The 17,463-nt window shown below is 41.3% G+C and overlaps 2 protein-coding genes across 2 annotated transcripts in view; one reads left to right on the plus strand and one right to left on the minus strand.

Moving 5' to 3' along the window:
• Nucleotides 1–910: 910 nt before the first annotated feature.
• RGSL1 (regulator of G protein signaling like 1) overlaps nt 911–17,463 on the plus strand; it is a gene marked incomplete at its 5' end in the record, with an annotated part of 125,164 nt that continues 108,611 nt past the window's right edge. Inside the window, one exon of the mRNA XM_087866065.1 lies at nt 911–1,019. Coding sequence (XP_087722191.1) covers nt 911–1,019 — 109 coding nt within the window. The remainder of the gene's footprint in view (nt 1,020–17,463) is intronic.
• LOC123801317 (transmembrane epididymal protein 1-like) lies at nt 8,410–9,306 on the minus strand. The gene has a single exon (XM_045811282.2). It carries the CDS (start codon nt 9,304–9,306, stop codon nt 8,410–8,412), a length of 897 nt encoding a protein of 298 aa, XP_045667238.2.

The raw sequence follows: 17,463 nt of genomic DNA on the forward strand, positions 1-17,463 counted from the left end.
AATTTGCTACTGCTGTGGATTCTACTGAGTATAACAGGGCATATAAAAAAGTATATGACATAGTTCTTACCCTCAAAGAGCTTACGATTTAGTTGAAGGCATACACCTCTGCATACACACACACACACACACACACACACACACACACACACAACAGACATTAGAAACTGTTTGGACTACCTCTGTTCCATAGAAATCAAATATTACATGTAATTTTACATTTTCTAACAGCACATTGAAAACATAAAATGGTGAAATTAATTTTAATGAGATATTATTTTTACCCAATATATCCAAAATGTTATTTCAACATGTAATTGATATAAAAATTATAAATGAAGTATGTCGGATTCCTCATTTCATACTAAGTCATCAAACTCCAGTGTATATTTTATACTTACAGCACATCTCAGTTCGGACAAGCCGTATTACAAGCACACTATACCTGCATGTGGTTAGCAGCTACCATATTGGATTGTGCAGATTTAGACAGTATGGAATGACATGTTGAGTGAATTTTAAAGTTTAAGTGAAAATAACAGATCATGGAGGAGATAGAAGTTTGGTCAAAAATGGCATGTAGCAGGGTGCCTGGGTGGCTCAGTTGGTTAGGCATCTGCCTTCAGCTCAGGTCATGGTCTCCGGGTTCTGGGATGGAGCCCTGCATCAGGCTTCCTGGTCAGCGGGAAGCCTGCTTCTCTCTCTCCCTCTGCCCCTCCCCACTGCTTGTTCTCTCTCTCTCAAATAGATAAATAAAATCTTTTTAAAAAATGGCATCTAGAGAACTACACTATAAACTTCTTAATAGCTGTGGGGTTTTAGTATGGTGCCTTCCAAAAGCATCTTTTAATTTATCTCCTTTCTGTTCAGGAGGGGTGTCATCATCGTCATCATCAACAAAGGATGATTGCAACTCACCTTGCTGCCAGGCAAAAATAAACCAAAGAAAGAAAGAAAGCCAGAGGCTGGGAAATCAAGCCGAACTACACAGGAAGTGGGTCCATGGAAATATGCGCAAGGTCAGAGATAGCCCATCTGTTGATGGGCCAAACTTTCATCTTATTTCAAATAAGGGTTACTAAGCCTGGGGTTTGTCATTGACTTACCAAAACAAGGCTCACAGAAGATGGAAAACGGCATTCTAATTTCTTAGTTTGAAAGGATGTATGTACTTTATTTCTTTTGGCACACCAGCCCATAATTTTCCTCTGAGTTTTTCTAAAACATGAGCTTTAGACCTCATTGCATAATTACGACTTAGGTTTCACAGTTTATGTAATTGATTTCAGGTACTTTTTGACGATCACATTTCAACAGCTGCAAGTTTCTTTTTGTTCTGGGAACTTTTGGCAAGGTGGAAGTATATACTCACCTTACCTCCGTTATACCTATTTCTTCCTTTATAACTATGTGACTAACTCATACCTATGGCTGAGGACAGAACTCAAGGACCCTGAGTCTGTTTTTCCATAGATCATTTCTCTTCTACCAGATATGTGTGCTCAAATTAGGAGTTAACCTTTGCTCTCTCTTGTTCAGAATTCTTAATTCTGTAATTTGGGCACCCCATGGTAAATTCCAAAATTTCCCGTGAGAGATACAGCTATCTGACCACTGAATACTCTTGCTCCCCTCCCACAGTGTAGGGTGTTTCTGGGACCACACTTCCCAGCCACTCAGTGACTGAGTTTGGGCCAGTGAAATGTGTGTGGAAGTGATGTACACCACTTCAAGACAGGACCTCTAGAAACTTCCTCCTATCCTTCACCCTTTCTTTTTCCATATCTACTGGCTGATTACAGAGGACTGTGAGGCACTGGAGAAGGACCAAGTCATAAGATGGGAGGAGTCGTATTTGAAAGACCAGGTAGAAGGCTCATAAGCATGGGAGAAATAACCTTCTTTTGTGTTAAGCCAATAAGATTTAAGGGTTTATCTGTCTTAAATCAGTTAGTATACATTGTCTGCCAAGCTCCAAGAGGCCCCAGGAAGCTCATGTAAATTCAACACCCAGCCATCAACTTTGATGTGACAAACTACCTGAAGGGTTAAGTTGATTTCTCCCAACCAGTTCTCTCCTCTGCCTTCAGTATCTCAAAGTCTAGAATTATTCTCACGAGCCCTATCCAAGCCACTGTTTCTGGAGCCCAGGAAACTAAGTTCACAGAAGCTGCCTTATGATTTATAGACAGAGAGCAAAAGAACTTGATGGTCCTAAAGCTTCTCATTAGGATCCCTGTTTCATTTTGGTTACAATCGTTCAGCAATGGGCCACATATCTTAATGAGATACAGTGTTTCTAATCACTGACCAGTGCTGGATACATCTTCACCTAAAACTAATACCAGCTATATTAGTTTTCTATTGCTGCATAACACATTCACATAAATTTAGGAATGTAAGCGATGCATTTATTATCTCACAGTTTCCATGGATTGGGAATCTGGTATGGGTTTGCTGAGACCTCTGCTGTAATCTCACCAAGCTGAAATCAAGGTGTTGGCTGGGGCTATGATTCTGATCAGAGGCTCAGGGTCCTCTTGCAAGCTCACTGGTTGTTGGCAAAATTCAGCTCCTTGCAGTTCTAAGACTGAAGCTATTGTTTTCTTGCCGGCTGTCAGCCAAGACGGCTCCCAGCATCTAGAGGTTGCTCACAGTTCCTTGCCATGTGATCCCCCACAGGAAGATCACAACATGGCTGTTGGCTTTCTTTTAGGCCAACAGGAGTACATCTCCTTGATGATTTACCTTCTTCTAAAGACCTCACCTGACAAAGTCAGACGATCCAGGACAATCTCTCTTTTCAGTAATTCAAACTCAAACAATTAGTAACCAATCATGGGAGTGAAAACCCTGTATATTCACTGGTCCTGTTCAAGGGGAGGAGATTGTACAGAGCATGTATGCCAGGGGCAGGAGTCATGGGCGCCATCTTAGAATTCTGCTTACCACACCACCCAATCCTCCTTTCCATTCCTTATTATAAGTTGCAGTATAAACGTATACATCTTTGTATCTTTCTCCTTGGTGTATTGCTAATCCCTGCATAGTACCTGGAAAATAGTAGCCATTTAGGATTTTTTAATAATTTAATCCTTCAGTTGTCTTGATTGAATTTGGAAGATCCCCTTAATTTATTACTCACATGTTTACAAATTAGTCTCCTTCATTGTATGTTCACATTTGTGAAATTCAGTTGTAGTTTTTCTCTTGTCACTATTCCAAATATCTGAGGGTGAATTGTATTTAAGGATTCTGACCTCCTGTGCAATTGGTCCACTGGTGTTTCAGTCAGGGTCCCAACAGGAAATAGATGGCAACACAAATTGGTATAGTTCAAGGACAGTTTCATAAAGGTTCTTCTTATGCAGATGTCAGCAGGGTAGAAGGAGGAGACCACTAGAGATAGCTGAGTAACAGTTGGAGCTGTTCTTAACTCTAGGCCCCAAGGGACATAGAATAGGAGAAGTTCTGGTATATGCAAGGACAGTGTAGTGGGTTGAATGGTGGCCCCCAAAAAGATATTTCCAAGCCCTAACCCCCAGAACCTGTAAAGATGACCTTATTTGACAAAACGGTCTTTGCGGATATAATTAAGTTGAGGGTCTTGAGATGAAATCATCTTGGTTTTAGGGTAGGCTCTAAATCCAATGACAGGTAATTTTATGAGAAAGTCTGAGGAAGACCTGAGACACAGAAGAATGCAGAAGAGAAGACAATGTGAAAATGGAAGCAGAGATTTGAGTATGTATCTACAAGCCAAGGAATGCCGAGGACTGCCAGCAGTCATCAGAAGCTAGGGGAGAAATATGGGACAGATTCTCCCTGAGAGCTTCTGGAAGGAATTAACACCTTGATTTTAGACTTTCGGCATCCAGAACTGTGAGAGAGTAGATTTCTGTTTTAAGCCACTAAGTTTGTGGTAATTTGTTATGGTAGCCTAGGAAACTGATACCGATGGTGTCGTGGGGGCAGGGTACTACCAGCCTGAGGTGACCCCAGAAACAGAAGCTAAAAGAATAAAAACTCTAATCTCAGTGTCTTATCCATCATCCTTCTGGTGCTCGTCATTGACTAAATGTTGCTTGAAGCCAGAGGATAATGAGCTCAGTGATGTGCTACAGACCAGGGCAGTCTCCTGGGAAAGAGACCAGGATGGAAGTGAAAAGTGGATTTGGAGGGGCAAACTGAAGATATACAGCACATCTCTTTTTGGGTTAGAAGTAGGGTAACCATAAATCCCGACGTGTCTGTAGCAGTTTGGTTTTTACCTGTTGTCCCAGTGCAAATATTAATTTTGCCTTTTCTTTCTCAAGTGTCCAGGTTTGAGTGATAAATTACATATGGTCGCATTAGTTATAGGTTAAAATTCAATAGTATTAGATTAGTATTCAAATGGATGGAGAGTTTTCTGTAGGATATGTTAAGTGAAGTGAGTCACCATACCATCAGGAGACCATCTCTCCTGATTGCCCTGTGGTCCTGACCATTCTTGGCAGGTATAAGGAGAAAAATTAAGACCTTCTGAGGTTAACAAGAACATACCTGTCTCCAAAATCTGGATCATACACTCTGTGTTTTTTGGAGTTAGCTTTTTTCACTTCATTTTGGAGATCCTGATGTGAGGGCATACAGATCTCCCCTGTTCTTTTTAATTCTTATATAGTGCTCCATAAATTATTTAACAATTTCCCTACTGGTGAAAGTTTATTATTTAAAGTTCTTGATAGAAAAAAAAATGCTTCAGTGACCATTCTGGAACATGCCCTTTATATAGGTTTATTCTAGATACTGTATCAGAGTTCCTAGCTATAGACAATAAGGATCTATTCTGGCTAGTTTGAGAGGAAGAATTTATTTAAAAAGTTAAGTTAGTTCACAAAATGGGGTGGCACTAACCCCAGAACTATGGGGCAGACCAGTATAATGATGAACATAGGTTCCTATCTTTGCCACTACTCTTCTACGGAACAGAAACCCCATGCATAGCCAATTTCCTTACATTGCTCATTTGTGAGTTGAAGTCTTAAGTGGGTGTCTCTAACTGGTCACAGTGTATCCTAGCTAGCTACAAGGGAGGCTAAGGATTAAAAATCAAAATCTACCAAAAAAGCAGGCCTGATAATGTGGAAATTGTCCAAAATGTTGGGAGGCTCTTTCAAAGATGGTGTTAGGCTTATATGACAGATGTCCACTGCAGGCAGCAAGAGTGGAATTGTTTGCTTGAAGGATATGTACACTTTAAATTCTGGCACACTCAGCCAAACTGATCTCAAGGAAACGTAGACCATGTATGATAATTCCCTACATCTCTTTCCCTGCATCTTCTCCAGCAATGGATAGTATTATTTCTTTAATACTTTTGACAATTTTTGACAACTTGACAGTGAAAAAAAGAACGTCCTTTTTAAAAATCTGCTTTTTCTTAAAATTGGTTAGTTTCTTAAAATTGTTAGTATTAACAATTTTTTTAAAATGTTGGTTAGCCATTTGTTCTGAGACAGTCATTTCTATCTTCTGCCCATTTTTTTTTAAAGATTTTATTTATTTATTTAACACAGATAGAGACAGCCAGCGAGAAAGGGAACACAAGCAGGGGGAATGGGAGAGGAGGAAGCAGGCTCATAGCAGAAGAGCCTGATGTGGGGCTCGATCCCAGATCGCCGGGATCATGCCGTGAGCCGAAGGCAGACGCTTAACCGCTGTGCCACCCAGGCGCCCCTGCCCATTTTTTTTTTAATATTAGGTTGCTCTTTTTTTGTTCATGTTTGAACACCTCCATATATTCTGGGTATTGGATTATTTTTTTCTGTTCAATGTGTTGAAAATATTCTTCACGGTGTCCCCTTTATCTCTTTCTTTTATGTCTTTTAGTTATAGGAAATCTAAATAAAATGGGTAATCTTTTCAGAGTTTATTTTTCTCAAGAAAAATTTTCTTGTCTTTTATTTTAAAATATCCTTCAATCCCTTCAAAATATTTTTATAGTCTTGTTGCTCATGTGTAACTTTTCAGTCTATCTATAATTCGTGTGTGTGTGTGTCGTATGAGGTAAAACTTTAGCTTGTTTGTTTGTTTTGTTTTTCCAAGTGGAGAGCCAATTATTCCTTGCATTATTTGAAGACACCATTTTTAACATGTATTTAATTCTCCCACTACATATTTCTGTTGCTGGAGTCTCTGTTTCATTACACTATGTGGATTTAAGGCTCTATGATGATACTCGCTTGGTCCTACACCACAGTTACAATTATTGAATACTTATAAGGTATTATAAAAGCTGGCAAAGCAATTTATTCCTCATTTTTTTTCTTCTCAGAAAAAAAAAAAGATCTAGGCTCTTCTCTATGTTTCTGTCCCAGATATGTTTTAGAATAGATTTGTTGAATTCCATTAAATCACGTGGAGAATTTTTTGACTGGAAGTACATTTAATTTAAATATGTTTCTTCCAGATATGTTGCCTGGAAGATATGTTTTATGGTGTATTATGTTAGGAGAAATTCACTTATTATTAGAGATTTCGTTAGCAGTTTAGAACTGGGGCACAAATAACTTAAGAACCATGAGGTGTTTTCTCTAGTTCTTCATCATTTACCATGAGTATATTAAAAAATGGCAATAAAAAAAATTGGAAGCCACCCCCCCCCCAAAAAAAAACAATGGGAAAGCACTCAGGAATTAGGTGTAACAGGAGAAACACGAAGGATTAGAAATACTCAAAGAAGCATGTTGTCTCAGACTCCGCTCTGACCTGTACCCAAAAATGTAAGCCCCAGGCAGAAGTTCAGGGAACCGTCAGCCTCTCCATAACCCAAGGATCCACGGGGTAGAGATAAATCAACTCTTTAGGAGGAGGGGGTATAATTGCACTGTTCTACTCATGCACACTGGGTCTCCTCGCTGCCTACTTTCTCCTCATTTCCTTGTCTGGATCAGTCAACCCTTCTTCTGCAGAGAAGTCATTGGAGCCCAGGCAACAGAAGAAGGGACTTGACTTTCAGACCTAGCAGCTTAAGTCTCTGTCCTGCCTCTGGCCAGCCATGATTCTTTGCACAAATTAGTCCGTCAGAGTCTTAGTTGTAGAAAGTTCTAAAAAGCCAGCTGGGGGTACCTGATGCAGATATACTAAGCAATGATATATAGAGAAACTATTTCAAATAGGTCAGTGGGGTTTTTTTATACACAGACCAGGAAGAGTGGACCCACCACTCAGATGATTTGTACTTTAGACTGTAGATGCCTCTCTGGGAGTTCACGGAGCAGTCAAACATTATATTTAGCAGAGACAGGAAATGGAGGCTCTGGAAGCCAAAGAAACTTTATTGAGCATCAGTCATGCAGAGGACAATGTTATATCCCGGAAGATGCAAAGCAAATTAGGTAACTAGGATATGAAAAATTCTCTACTCTTAAGGAGCTTACCTTTCGGTGAGGCAAAACTTGCCCATGAGAAACAAGACGTAGCTGAATGTATCAGAGCCAGAGGAGAATTAGACGAGTTCCTGAGTTCTAGGTCAAAGGAGCAGAAGAAATTTTTCTGGAGAAGGAATTGTTGGTGGTAGCAGTGCAAGGAGATTTAACGCTGAATATAAAATAACTCTGTGTACTAAATATATGGTGGGCACTGGCTTTTTCTAAATCATACACCATGTTTTTTGGCAAAGGCACAAGTGTAGCATATAGTAAATTTGAATCTAGTCGATTGCTGGTGGGACTTCTGGTAAAAAAAAGTAGCTCATAAGCACCTTGCTTTGGCTAGATGAGAAGTCAGGTATAAGACATGTGATGGCATTTAATGAAAATTTGGCTTATGGAAACTTGAAAAATTGTGATATGAAAGTACCAATTCTCACTGTATGTACAAAATTTGAAGTGATAGGACTCTATCCAAGTTAAAAAGTATACATGAGATTCTTATCATTTCAAGAGGGTGGGATAAGTGCATTATACCACATCTGTTTCCACATGGTATTGTCACTTTAGTTGGAAAACAGAAATACCCAACATTGTAGTTTTGTTTTCTGAGAAGTCTTTATTCCTTTAGTAAAACCTGGAGAAGTAGGTGGTGACGAAATGACTGCTGGACTCTGCTCTCCTCCCATTGAAATCCTCCCTTCTGTTGCATCTTCCGTCCCCCGTGGCTTTTCTTGCACACTCACCTACTTCCCTGGTGCTCTCCCCACCATCCCACCAATCCCATCAGCATCCCTTTCTCAGACTCCTCTCTCCTCATCTCCTCAGCAATTAGACATTCAAGGGCAGGAGATACACCAGCAGATGGAGACCAACTGTGCTCCTTTGTGGCCATTACCTTCACTGGGGACCAAAAACGTACAGTGCACATGTCTGAGAGAACCTGCGAGGAGGAAGGTGGGTGGACAATGTGCCAGGCATTCTAGGCCTTGTCTCAGGAAGAGCTTTTTGAAAGGAGAAGAGCCTGGTCTTCTTTCTCGGACTGCTCCACTCCCTGCAGCAATTTGTAGAGGGATCCCTTGTGATGTGGAGCTTCTTTGGATGCCATCAGCTTCAAGCTGGGACAGTAATGACGATACCAAAGGGAAGAGATGCCATAGATTCCCAGCAGACACGAAGCATTGATCATCACATGCCAACAGAAGAAGGTGGTGATAAACATGATGTCACTGATGTCATCATCCTGCCATGGGTAGCCAGTGACTGGCTTATACAGAATAAAGCCCACCTGTATCAGCCAGGAGCCCATCATCAGAAACAGAAAAGTCTCAATCAGCAAGAGGTGAAATGTGTCAGGAGTCCACAGCTCTATAGTCAACACCAGCATCAATAGAAACACCACCAAGATGAGCAGACAGTGTGTCTGAAGCTCTATCCCTGTTGAGTTCTGGACATGTGACATCAACAACAGCAGAAGCACATAGAAGGTCAGGACCAGGGTGCATTTTTCTAGAAGCACACACCTCCGAGGCAGCAAGTTCTTGCTCATGACATCTACACAGCCGTTGAGGGTGAGGAGGATGAACATGGTGAGGTGCTGCCACTCTTTGGGGTACATAAATCTCAGTGCATTCTTCTTGTCCATGAGTACCATCATATCATCAAGACAGAAGACCACATAAACTGTTAAGATGGAACCAATCACTATCTTCAGCAAACCTCCGTAGGATATTTTCCACAGCCTGGCCCATATTCCTTTATTCCTGGGGGGCCATGAAGGATAGAGGAGTGAGTCATAGACTATCATGGCCTTAAAGACCACTGTGGCCTGATACAGTCCATAATAGAAAAGATATAGCCCTGGATATAAATGACCTATGAACTTTCCCATGATATTACAGGTCTGTCTTACTACAGAGTGAGGACCAAAATTCAGGACCTCTCTTCTCTCCTCTCTGTTGTGGGCCCTTCAAGTTTTGGACTGCATATTCAGAGCTAACTTCTACCTACTTTTATCATCTACCTCTGCCCACTACTCCCAGAGAGAATGCAAAGTTCTGGACAGGAGCCTATACTTTTGGTGATACGTGTCTCATTGTTCCATTCCATTCTAGTACACTGGGAACAAACTGACTTCTGCCAAAAAAAGAAAGATGAATATTTCCTAGTATGCACCTGTGAGTATATGCTCTCATGAGCTCTGTGTTTGGACTTTTTGCTTCTGGTCACATTGTCTTTCTCTCTTCCATGGCCTGCTTTCTTCCTCTCCTGTCTAGTGCTTAGAGGAGCAATAGAGAGGTACATGAACTGGAGATTACCCAGAAAAGGCCTGGGCTTTGTGCATCTTTTAAGAACCCATACTCACGTCTTTGGCCATATATTGAAAGCAATTATATTCTTTCCAGACATGGAAGTTTATAAAATTTTTTCGGATGTGATTACATATATGCACATGGAGCATCTACCTAGCCTCTGTATTTTTCTGTAACAGATTTGGGGGGACCACTGAGAAAGTCCCTCACCTGCCCCCAAATCTCTTTCTAGTAGATAGTAGATAAACTTGAAAAGCCACTTTTTGAGGCCAATTTTCGGATGTTAAGGTGTGATTTGTTGTTAAAATGGAGATATGTTTGGACAAGTAGATTCAGTGAGCTACTTATATTTAATGTGAATTAGCTCATCAACTTTATTTTCAAATTATCATTTGCTCTCTGTCTCATACATATAGGGAGAAAAAGTCCTAAGCAGTAGATGATAGCCAGTTGCATCTAAGGCAATGCATCCAGGGCAAGAGTCTTCATTTAGAGGGGATGGTAGAGAGCAAGGTACAGGGAATGTGAGGCAGGCCTCTGGCACACAGTGGTTCTGGGTTAATTGCAAGAGGTATATGGAATAGGAGTAACTCTGAGAGTGACAGGTATGTGGAGGAGGAGGAAATTCATCATTCAACATGAAGGATGCTGACATCACAGTCTTATGCATAATGATTTGTCTTCAGAGTAGAGCAATGCTGTGGGGCAGAGAGGCAGCACCTGTATGCTAATAGCACCTTCAGTGGGGAGGAGGAGTGTTGACACCCAGGTCACAGCACTGATTCTGAGCCCTCACCACCTATCTCCCTTTCCTGCACCCACTTAATATCAGAAAGAAAAAAAATCAATCCACCCATGCCCTTGGGGATGAAGACCATTTCTTGATAGTGGAAGAGTGAGGATTTGAATGTAAAAGTGCTGTACAAGAGAGAGCTGAAGATTGCTTACAGAGGGACTTGACTTCCTTATTCCATTTTAATTTCAATTTTCCTTTCTTACACAAGCGTGGCATACATTGGCCAGCAATTCACTATATTCATTTCCTTTTCTTCCTTTGTGCATTGATAAACTACATTTCCTACTCTGCCTTGCAGTTAGATGTAGCCTTGCAACTGAATTCTAGCCAATGGGATATAAATGGAAATGATACAGATTACTTCCTGGTCTCGCCCATAAAATCCTCCCTCACATACTCTTCCATGTTATTTTCCTTTCTCTGGCTTTATACAGAATATCACAGCTTACTGTATGTTGTTGAGGATGGAGGAGCCCTAGGATGGAAGGAACAGTTTTCCTGGATTACTCCTCCTAGGAAACCTATACATTGTTCAGGAACACTCATTTTGGACTATAAATAAACAAGGAATGAACTGTTTTTCTTGAGCAATGGAAATTTTCACATCTGTTTGCTATTGTAGCTGGAATACCCAAGCAAATGCAAAACTAACACATAAACTTTATAGAAAGAAATTTGGAAAAATCCATAAGCAAAATAGACAAAAATAAGCACCTGCAGTTCCAAATCTGATGATAACCACTGTTAACATTTTGCTGTAAAATCCCAGCTTTTGGGGAAAAATGACTGGAAATTGATTCCAGAATTCCAGTCCCAGTTTTCCCCTAATTGGCTTCTGGCTTCTCTATTAAAGAAAAGAAAGAACTATGGTATCTGTGTTCTCTAAGTTGGGGGTGGGGGATAGAGGAGGAGGAGGAGGAAGGGAAACACTTGGGGGTTTTGCATAGAAAGGAATGATTTTGTCACCCCACATTTTTTCCTTTTTAGCTAGTGGTCAAAACACCCACCGAACTTCAAAGAGGTGAATGCTCAGGGAGAGGGGGTACTGAGGGAAGCCAAGAGTATGACACTGTGATAGAGTGGACTAGGGAGGAGAAATCTCTGGTACTCTCTGTGGTTCTTGCCTTGACCTGGGAAATTGTTGAGCTGCTCTGAGGGGAACTGGCTCTCAGTACAGCAAAACCCATTGTTCCACTAAGTATTTACCATCAGCAAAGAGCCAGTGTGTGTTTCTGAGTAGCCCAGTTCCACCTAGAATGGACTGCAGGTGTCAGAAAAGACTATTTGGGGTCACTAGTAATTGATCAGCTCCTCAGTGCTGTGGGTTTAATGGACATAGTAGATGTTGAGGGACAAGCAGATGCCATTCATCTCCTGACCACCACATTTATCTCCCATGTTTGGCCACTCCTGACAGCTGTGAAGCAGTGGTCAGAGGAGGATGGAGATGAGCAGCACTGACCCAACAGCAATGCCAGGTTGGAAGTGGCACGTATGAGGACAAGTAGCTCCACTTAAGGTCCCATCTGGGATGCTCAGGCCCCCACCTTGGCCAGGCACCAGCACTGCATGTTGGTCATTAAAACACGAACACCCTGATCCCAGGCTTTGAAGATAGGAATCACCCGTCCCAAAGCAGACACGGCCCACAAGTAGCTGAGAAGGGAACCGAGGGTGGTGAATGATTAGCAAAACTGGCAGACAGCCCCAAAGTCTGTGGACCGTGAGTGCCCGGACAGCTGTTTCATGAGGGAACTCCGCTTGACCATAGGAGCCCCTGGAGGTCCTTCATGTCCTGGCTGCTCCACACTGAGACGCCCCTCAGACCCACCCTCCCGCCCCCATTCTCAAGGAACCTCAGGCACAACCGCTGCCACTTGTCTAGTATGAAATGCCAGAGTGAGCAAGAATGTCCTCAGGAAGTTAGTGAACATGAATTTACTAAATGCTGTGAGATAATCTTGTCCTCACAAAGCTTACAATATAATTAAATGTGTACTATACACAGACACACACAGAAAATATACAAATATACATTAATTACAGAATTATTTAGAATTAGAGAATGCCATGCTGAGTGGTGTATAGACTGCATTTTAGAAGATTTCAGTGACAGGAGTTGTTCATGGGAGAGGTTCAAGTTTAATCAGAATCATCCCTAGATATGTCCTAGAAAACTGCCAGTAACTCAGGGAAGGTTCTAGTGTCAGATTCTTTCAAAAGCCTTTATACCAATTTTCAAGGGATCCTTCATTTCTTATCATTACAGGGCAGATATGGCTAAGAAACCAGGGTAGCATATGGGTTCTAGAGTGGCAGGGTCAATAGAGCGCTTGGCCCACCAGTCTCTAATGCTAAATCAAGGGCACTTATAGGAGGAGTAGGACTGGGACAGGACCGGGAAACAGGTGAGGCTGAAAACTTTGACCTCCTCAATTCCTTTGGACCCGCCTTTCTGACGGAGGAAACCCCTCCTCCCACCTAAGGGAAGTCTTCGTCTGCTTGAACACCTTTCAATATCTGCACCAGGGAGAGTCCTGTCCAAGGGGATACCAGTTTCTGTAGGACCCACTCCCATCACTCTTAATATCTCCATGTCCATAACAAGACTAGATCTGGATATAGCCCAGACAAGGATGTACAAGACCTAGTCTGAAGTGGGAGAGGAAACCAATACACTGAAAGAATTACAAGGCCTCACCAATCAGTATTGTCAAGAGTGTGGGGAGCACAGATGTGAATAAATTCTAAAGATGTTTGACCACGTAAAGTGAAATTGGATCACTAGTAGAGCCAGAGTTATCAATATGACTTTACTTTCCTGAGATTCTGGTGTAAATAGTCTGCTAGGTTGGCCGATTGAAACCTGGACACTCAGTGAAGTTGACATTCTGGAATTTCCCTGGCAAACTCTAGAGAAGCATTGCCAAAGAGAACTTTCTGCAAAGATGGGAATTTTCTATAATCTGCCCTGTCCAGTATGACAACTTCTAGCCCCCTGTGACTATGCAGCACTTGAAATGTGGCCAGTGCAACCGGAGAACTGAATTTTTCATTTTAATTATTTAAATGTAACTAGCCACGTGTGGACAGTAGCCATTGTATTGAAAGCGCAAGTCTGTTTGGAAGTCTGAAGGCTCAGGGGAATGGCAAGGACACTTCGTTTTTTATCTAAGTCCACTCTAGCTGCATCCCGCAGGTTTTGAAATGTGGAGTGCTGTCATTACCATTCACTTTTCAAATTTTACATTTTACACTTTTTACGTTTTACATTTCTATTTTTATTATCTACTTAATCCAGAAGTTATCTAGGAAAACATTTTTAATTTGCAAACAAATTGCTTCCTTTCTTAATTATCCTTCTTATGTTGATGTTATTTCTGCTTTTTATTTATTTTTTTTTTTAAAGATTTTATTTATTCATCTGACAGAGAGAGAGAGACAGCCAGCGAGAGAGGGAACACAAGCAGGGGGAGTGGGAGAGGAAGAAGCAGGCTCATAGCAGAGGAGCCCGATGTGGGGCCCGATCCCACAACGCCGGGATCACGCCCTGAGCCGAAGGCAGACGCTTAACTGCTGTGCCACCCAGGCGCCCCTATTTCTGCTTTTTAAAAGTATGTTGTTTTTCTTCATAAAGGTCCCATGAGAAGTATTTGAATATTCTATGTTCTTATTCATTTTGACATGGTATGATGACTTCTGAGATGGCTGTATTTATGGGTTTTTATTAAAGGTTATTTTTAAAAAACATTTTATTTATTTATCTATCTATTTATTTATGAGAGAGAAAGAGAGAGAGAGAAGGATTGGGGGAGGGGCACAGGGAGAGGGAGAAGTAGACTCCCCACTGAGCAGGGAGCCCAATGTGGGGCTCCATCCCGGGACTCCGGGATCATGACCTGAGCCAAATGCAGACCCTTAATCGACTGAGCCACTCAGACGCCCCTGTATTATGGTTTTTGACTATGACTTTGAATTTGTTCACTCTCTTTTTATTTCTTTCAGTTTTTATTTTATGCATATAGCTGCCCAGTATTAATACATTAAATTTGTAATCGTCATATCTTCTCGATGAATTGAATATAATAGAAGAAAACACATTTGTCCCTTTTAATTATTAATGATTCTCATCTTTAGTTTTCTTTTGTCTGATATTAGCATTTTAACATCTACTTTCTTTTATTATTTTTCTAGTATACTTATATGCCTGTATTTTCAACCCTCCTGTGCCCATTGTTCAAGCATGTCATGTTCTTAGCTTAACTTTGTATTTTAACTTGTTTGAAAACTCTGTGTTACTTTGACAGGGGGATTTTTTTTAAAGATTTTATTTATTTATTTGACAGAGAGAGACAGCCAGTGAAAGAGGGAACATAGGCAGGGGAAGTGGGAGAGGAAGAAGCAGGCTCCCAGCGGAGGAGCCTGATGTGGGGCTCGATCCCAGGACTCTGGGATCACGCCCTGAGCTGAAGGCAGACGCTTAACAACTGAGCCACCCAGGCGCCCCTTGACAGGGGGATTTAAGATATTCACTCTTACTGTGATCATTGATATATTTAGACTTCTGTTATGGTTCCATGTTCCTTTTTTGGTCCTACCCCCAGTTCCTCCTTTGAAAATACTTCCATAGGAATGAGTAACTTACGTTTACTAGATTTAAAATTTCCACTGAAATAAACATGTCTGTTGGAATTGAAGGTTTGGGGACTTGAGATTGGTGACACATTACTGTGTTTCTGTGTTCTCCAACTTCCCTCACCCCTTCAGCTCCAGCTTTGTTAGACTTTACAAATAATCCTATGGAATCTTGGAAACTTGACGTGCCACTGGACATGTCACATAAAGCAAAGTTGTCCTTGGGTTCTTATAGCACCAGTAGTTGAAGTGACAATGTCTATTCTTTCATTCCTCATAAATGAATTTTTATATATGAAATTTAATAAAAGCCAAGGCCTCACCGCACTGGTATCTCATGCATTGGATGCACCAGTTATTGGTTAGAGTCTTTCTTGCCTGCTAAGAAAGACTACCTAAGAAACAATAGAGTGAGGCAGTTAGTAGTACAGACTCTAGGAGTACTCTGCCCTGGTTGAACTCTCTTATTCCGTGGTTGGAATTTTACTTATTCCCTGTAAGTATAGTATGGGGTCAATAATAGTATCTCTTCAGGGGGTTCCTGCGAGGATTAGAAAAAAATAATCCATGTAAAAATACTAGGCACAATCCTTGATGAACAATAAGAACTCAGAAAATGGTAGCTGACATTGTTAGCAATTATCGTAGTCCACACTGAGGACTTGAGACAAGACTGTTTTCATACAAATTGCTGTTTCCTTATTGCCCTTCCCCTTCCCTGAAGGAGAGCCATGGAGCTCCTTGAAGACTCATGAAGAGACATAATCTACTTCTCTTGGTATTTTTAGCATTCCCAAAGCTGACTGAAGATGTGAATCCACGAACAGAGGGTTTGGGATTTAAACAGGTGCTACAGGCACTGGCCTCATACTGGCAATCTCTGTCCTATGTTTACATTTTGTCTGCAGTTGCTGCATTAAGAAGACCTGACCTTAATGAAATATTCAGTCCTAGATCTTTTCATGTCCCAAATTAACTTTAATGAGCAAACAAGGAAAGATCAAGAGGCTGCGACTGGGACTTAGGGGAAACTTTGAAGCAGAAGCCAGGATGGGGTAGATGCCCTCTGGAGATGGGCCAGCGTTTGCTTTTGATGACAGCGGACCTTCAGATCTTGTTCATTTGAGCTGCAAACAAGGTGCTCTGAGAAATCAGTATACCTGAGATTTCATCTTTTGCAATGCCTCTATGTTCCTCATTCAACAAACATGTGTTGAATACCTACTGTGAGAAAGAAATGTACTCGACTGCTTTTTTATATGCTTTGGATAATATCAGGGTAGATAGGACACTGTCACTACCCTCAATGATTTTATGTTCTAGTAGAAGAAATAAGGTGCACACAAATGGCCACGTTCTGTGTTGGGGTTGGGAGGGTGCGAAGACTGTGAAATGTCACAAAAGAGGTATAAATTTCCATCAGATCAAGGAAGAAGCAATTGCTTCCACCTGGGAGGGAACCAAGACTGCTATATGCAGGAAGGTAGATAGAAGTTGCCCTTTAAGAGTGGTGGGATCTGGACAGGTAGGGGTGAGCAGTGCTCTTTCAGGTAGAGCACACTGTGAGAACTGGTGGGAAATCCAGGGAATGTTTTGGTAATAGCAAGTTGTACCTACTCTGTTTCTTCTCTCTGTGTGTTCATAAGAAAATCTCTTAATCAGTTCAAGCCTCAGTTTTCCCAGGGGCTAGTTCTATTTACTCCTCAGAATAATTGCAAAGATTAGATGACTTGTTTTATAATAGGCAAACATGTAGATCATTGTATGTGCTTGACTAATGGTAGTTAATATCCCTCATGCTTATTTCTGGTTTTCTCCTTTATTCCAGTCCCTAAGCTGGTGAGAAGCATATCCCCAGGAATTTCTACTGGGATATGGAGTTTGGGGGCAAAAAAACAAAAACAAACAAACAAACAAACACAAAAAAAGGAGCTTCAGGTCAATACTGATGTTTAAATTTAAAGGACATTTAGGATTGCCACAAACAGTCCTCAGCGGAGACAGTTTTCTCCTGTCATAAAAGGGCCCTAGTGTCCTGGATAGAACCAGTCCTAGACTGACTATCCCCACTGTTTCTGTCCTATTACAAACTCCTGGTTGGCATGGTCATCTTTCCAAGTGTCCATCACAGTCATACCACCAAAAAACTCTTCTATCAAAGACTTTTCCTTCACTGCTTCTCCAGGCTTCTGGTTGAAGACTCCCAGAAAGGAGTTTAAGAATCCGTCAGATGATCTAATCCATCAGATTAGTAGAGTTGGCCTTTGAACTTGTCTCAAGAGTAGTAGACCTCACTTAGAGCTAT

The sequence above is a fragment of the Ursus americanus genome, chromosome 2 (assembly GCF_024610735.1).
Source record: "Ursus americanus isolate L20-20 chromosome 2, mUrsAme1.1.p, whole genome shotgun sequence".
Taxonomy (NCBI): domain Eukaryota; kingdom Metazoa; phylum Chordata; class Mammalia; order Carnivora; family Ursidae; genus Ursus; species Ursus americanus.

Coding starts and splice junctions, on each gene's coding strand:
- LOC123801317 (XM_045811282.2), bottom strand. CDS start 9,306: ATGGGAAAGTTCATAGGTCATTTATATCCAGGGCTATATCTTTTCTAT.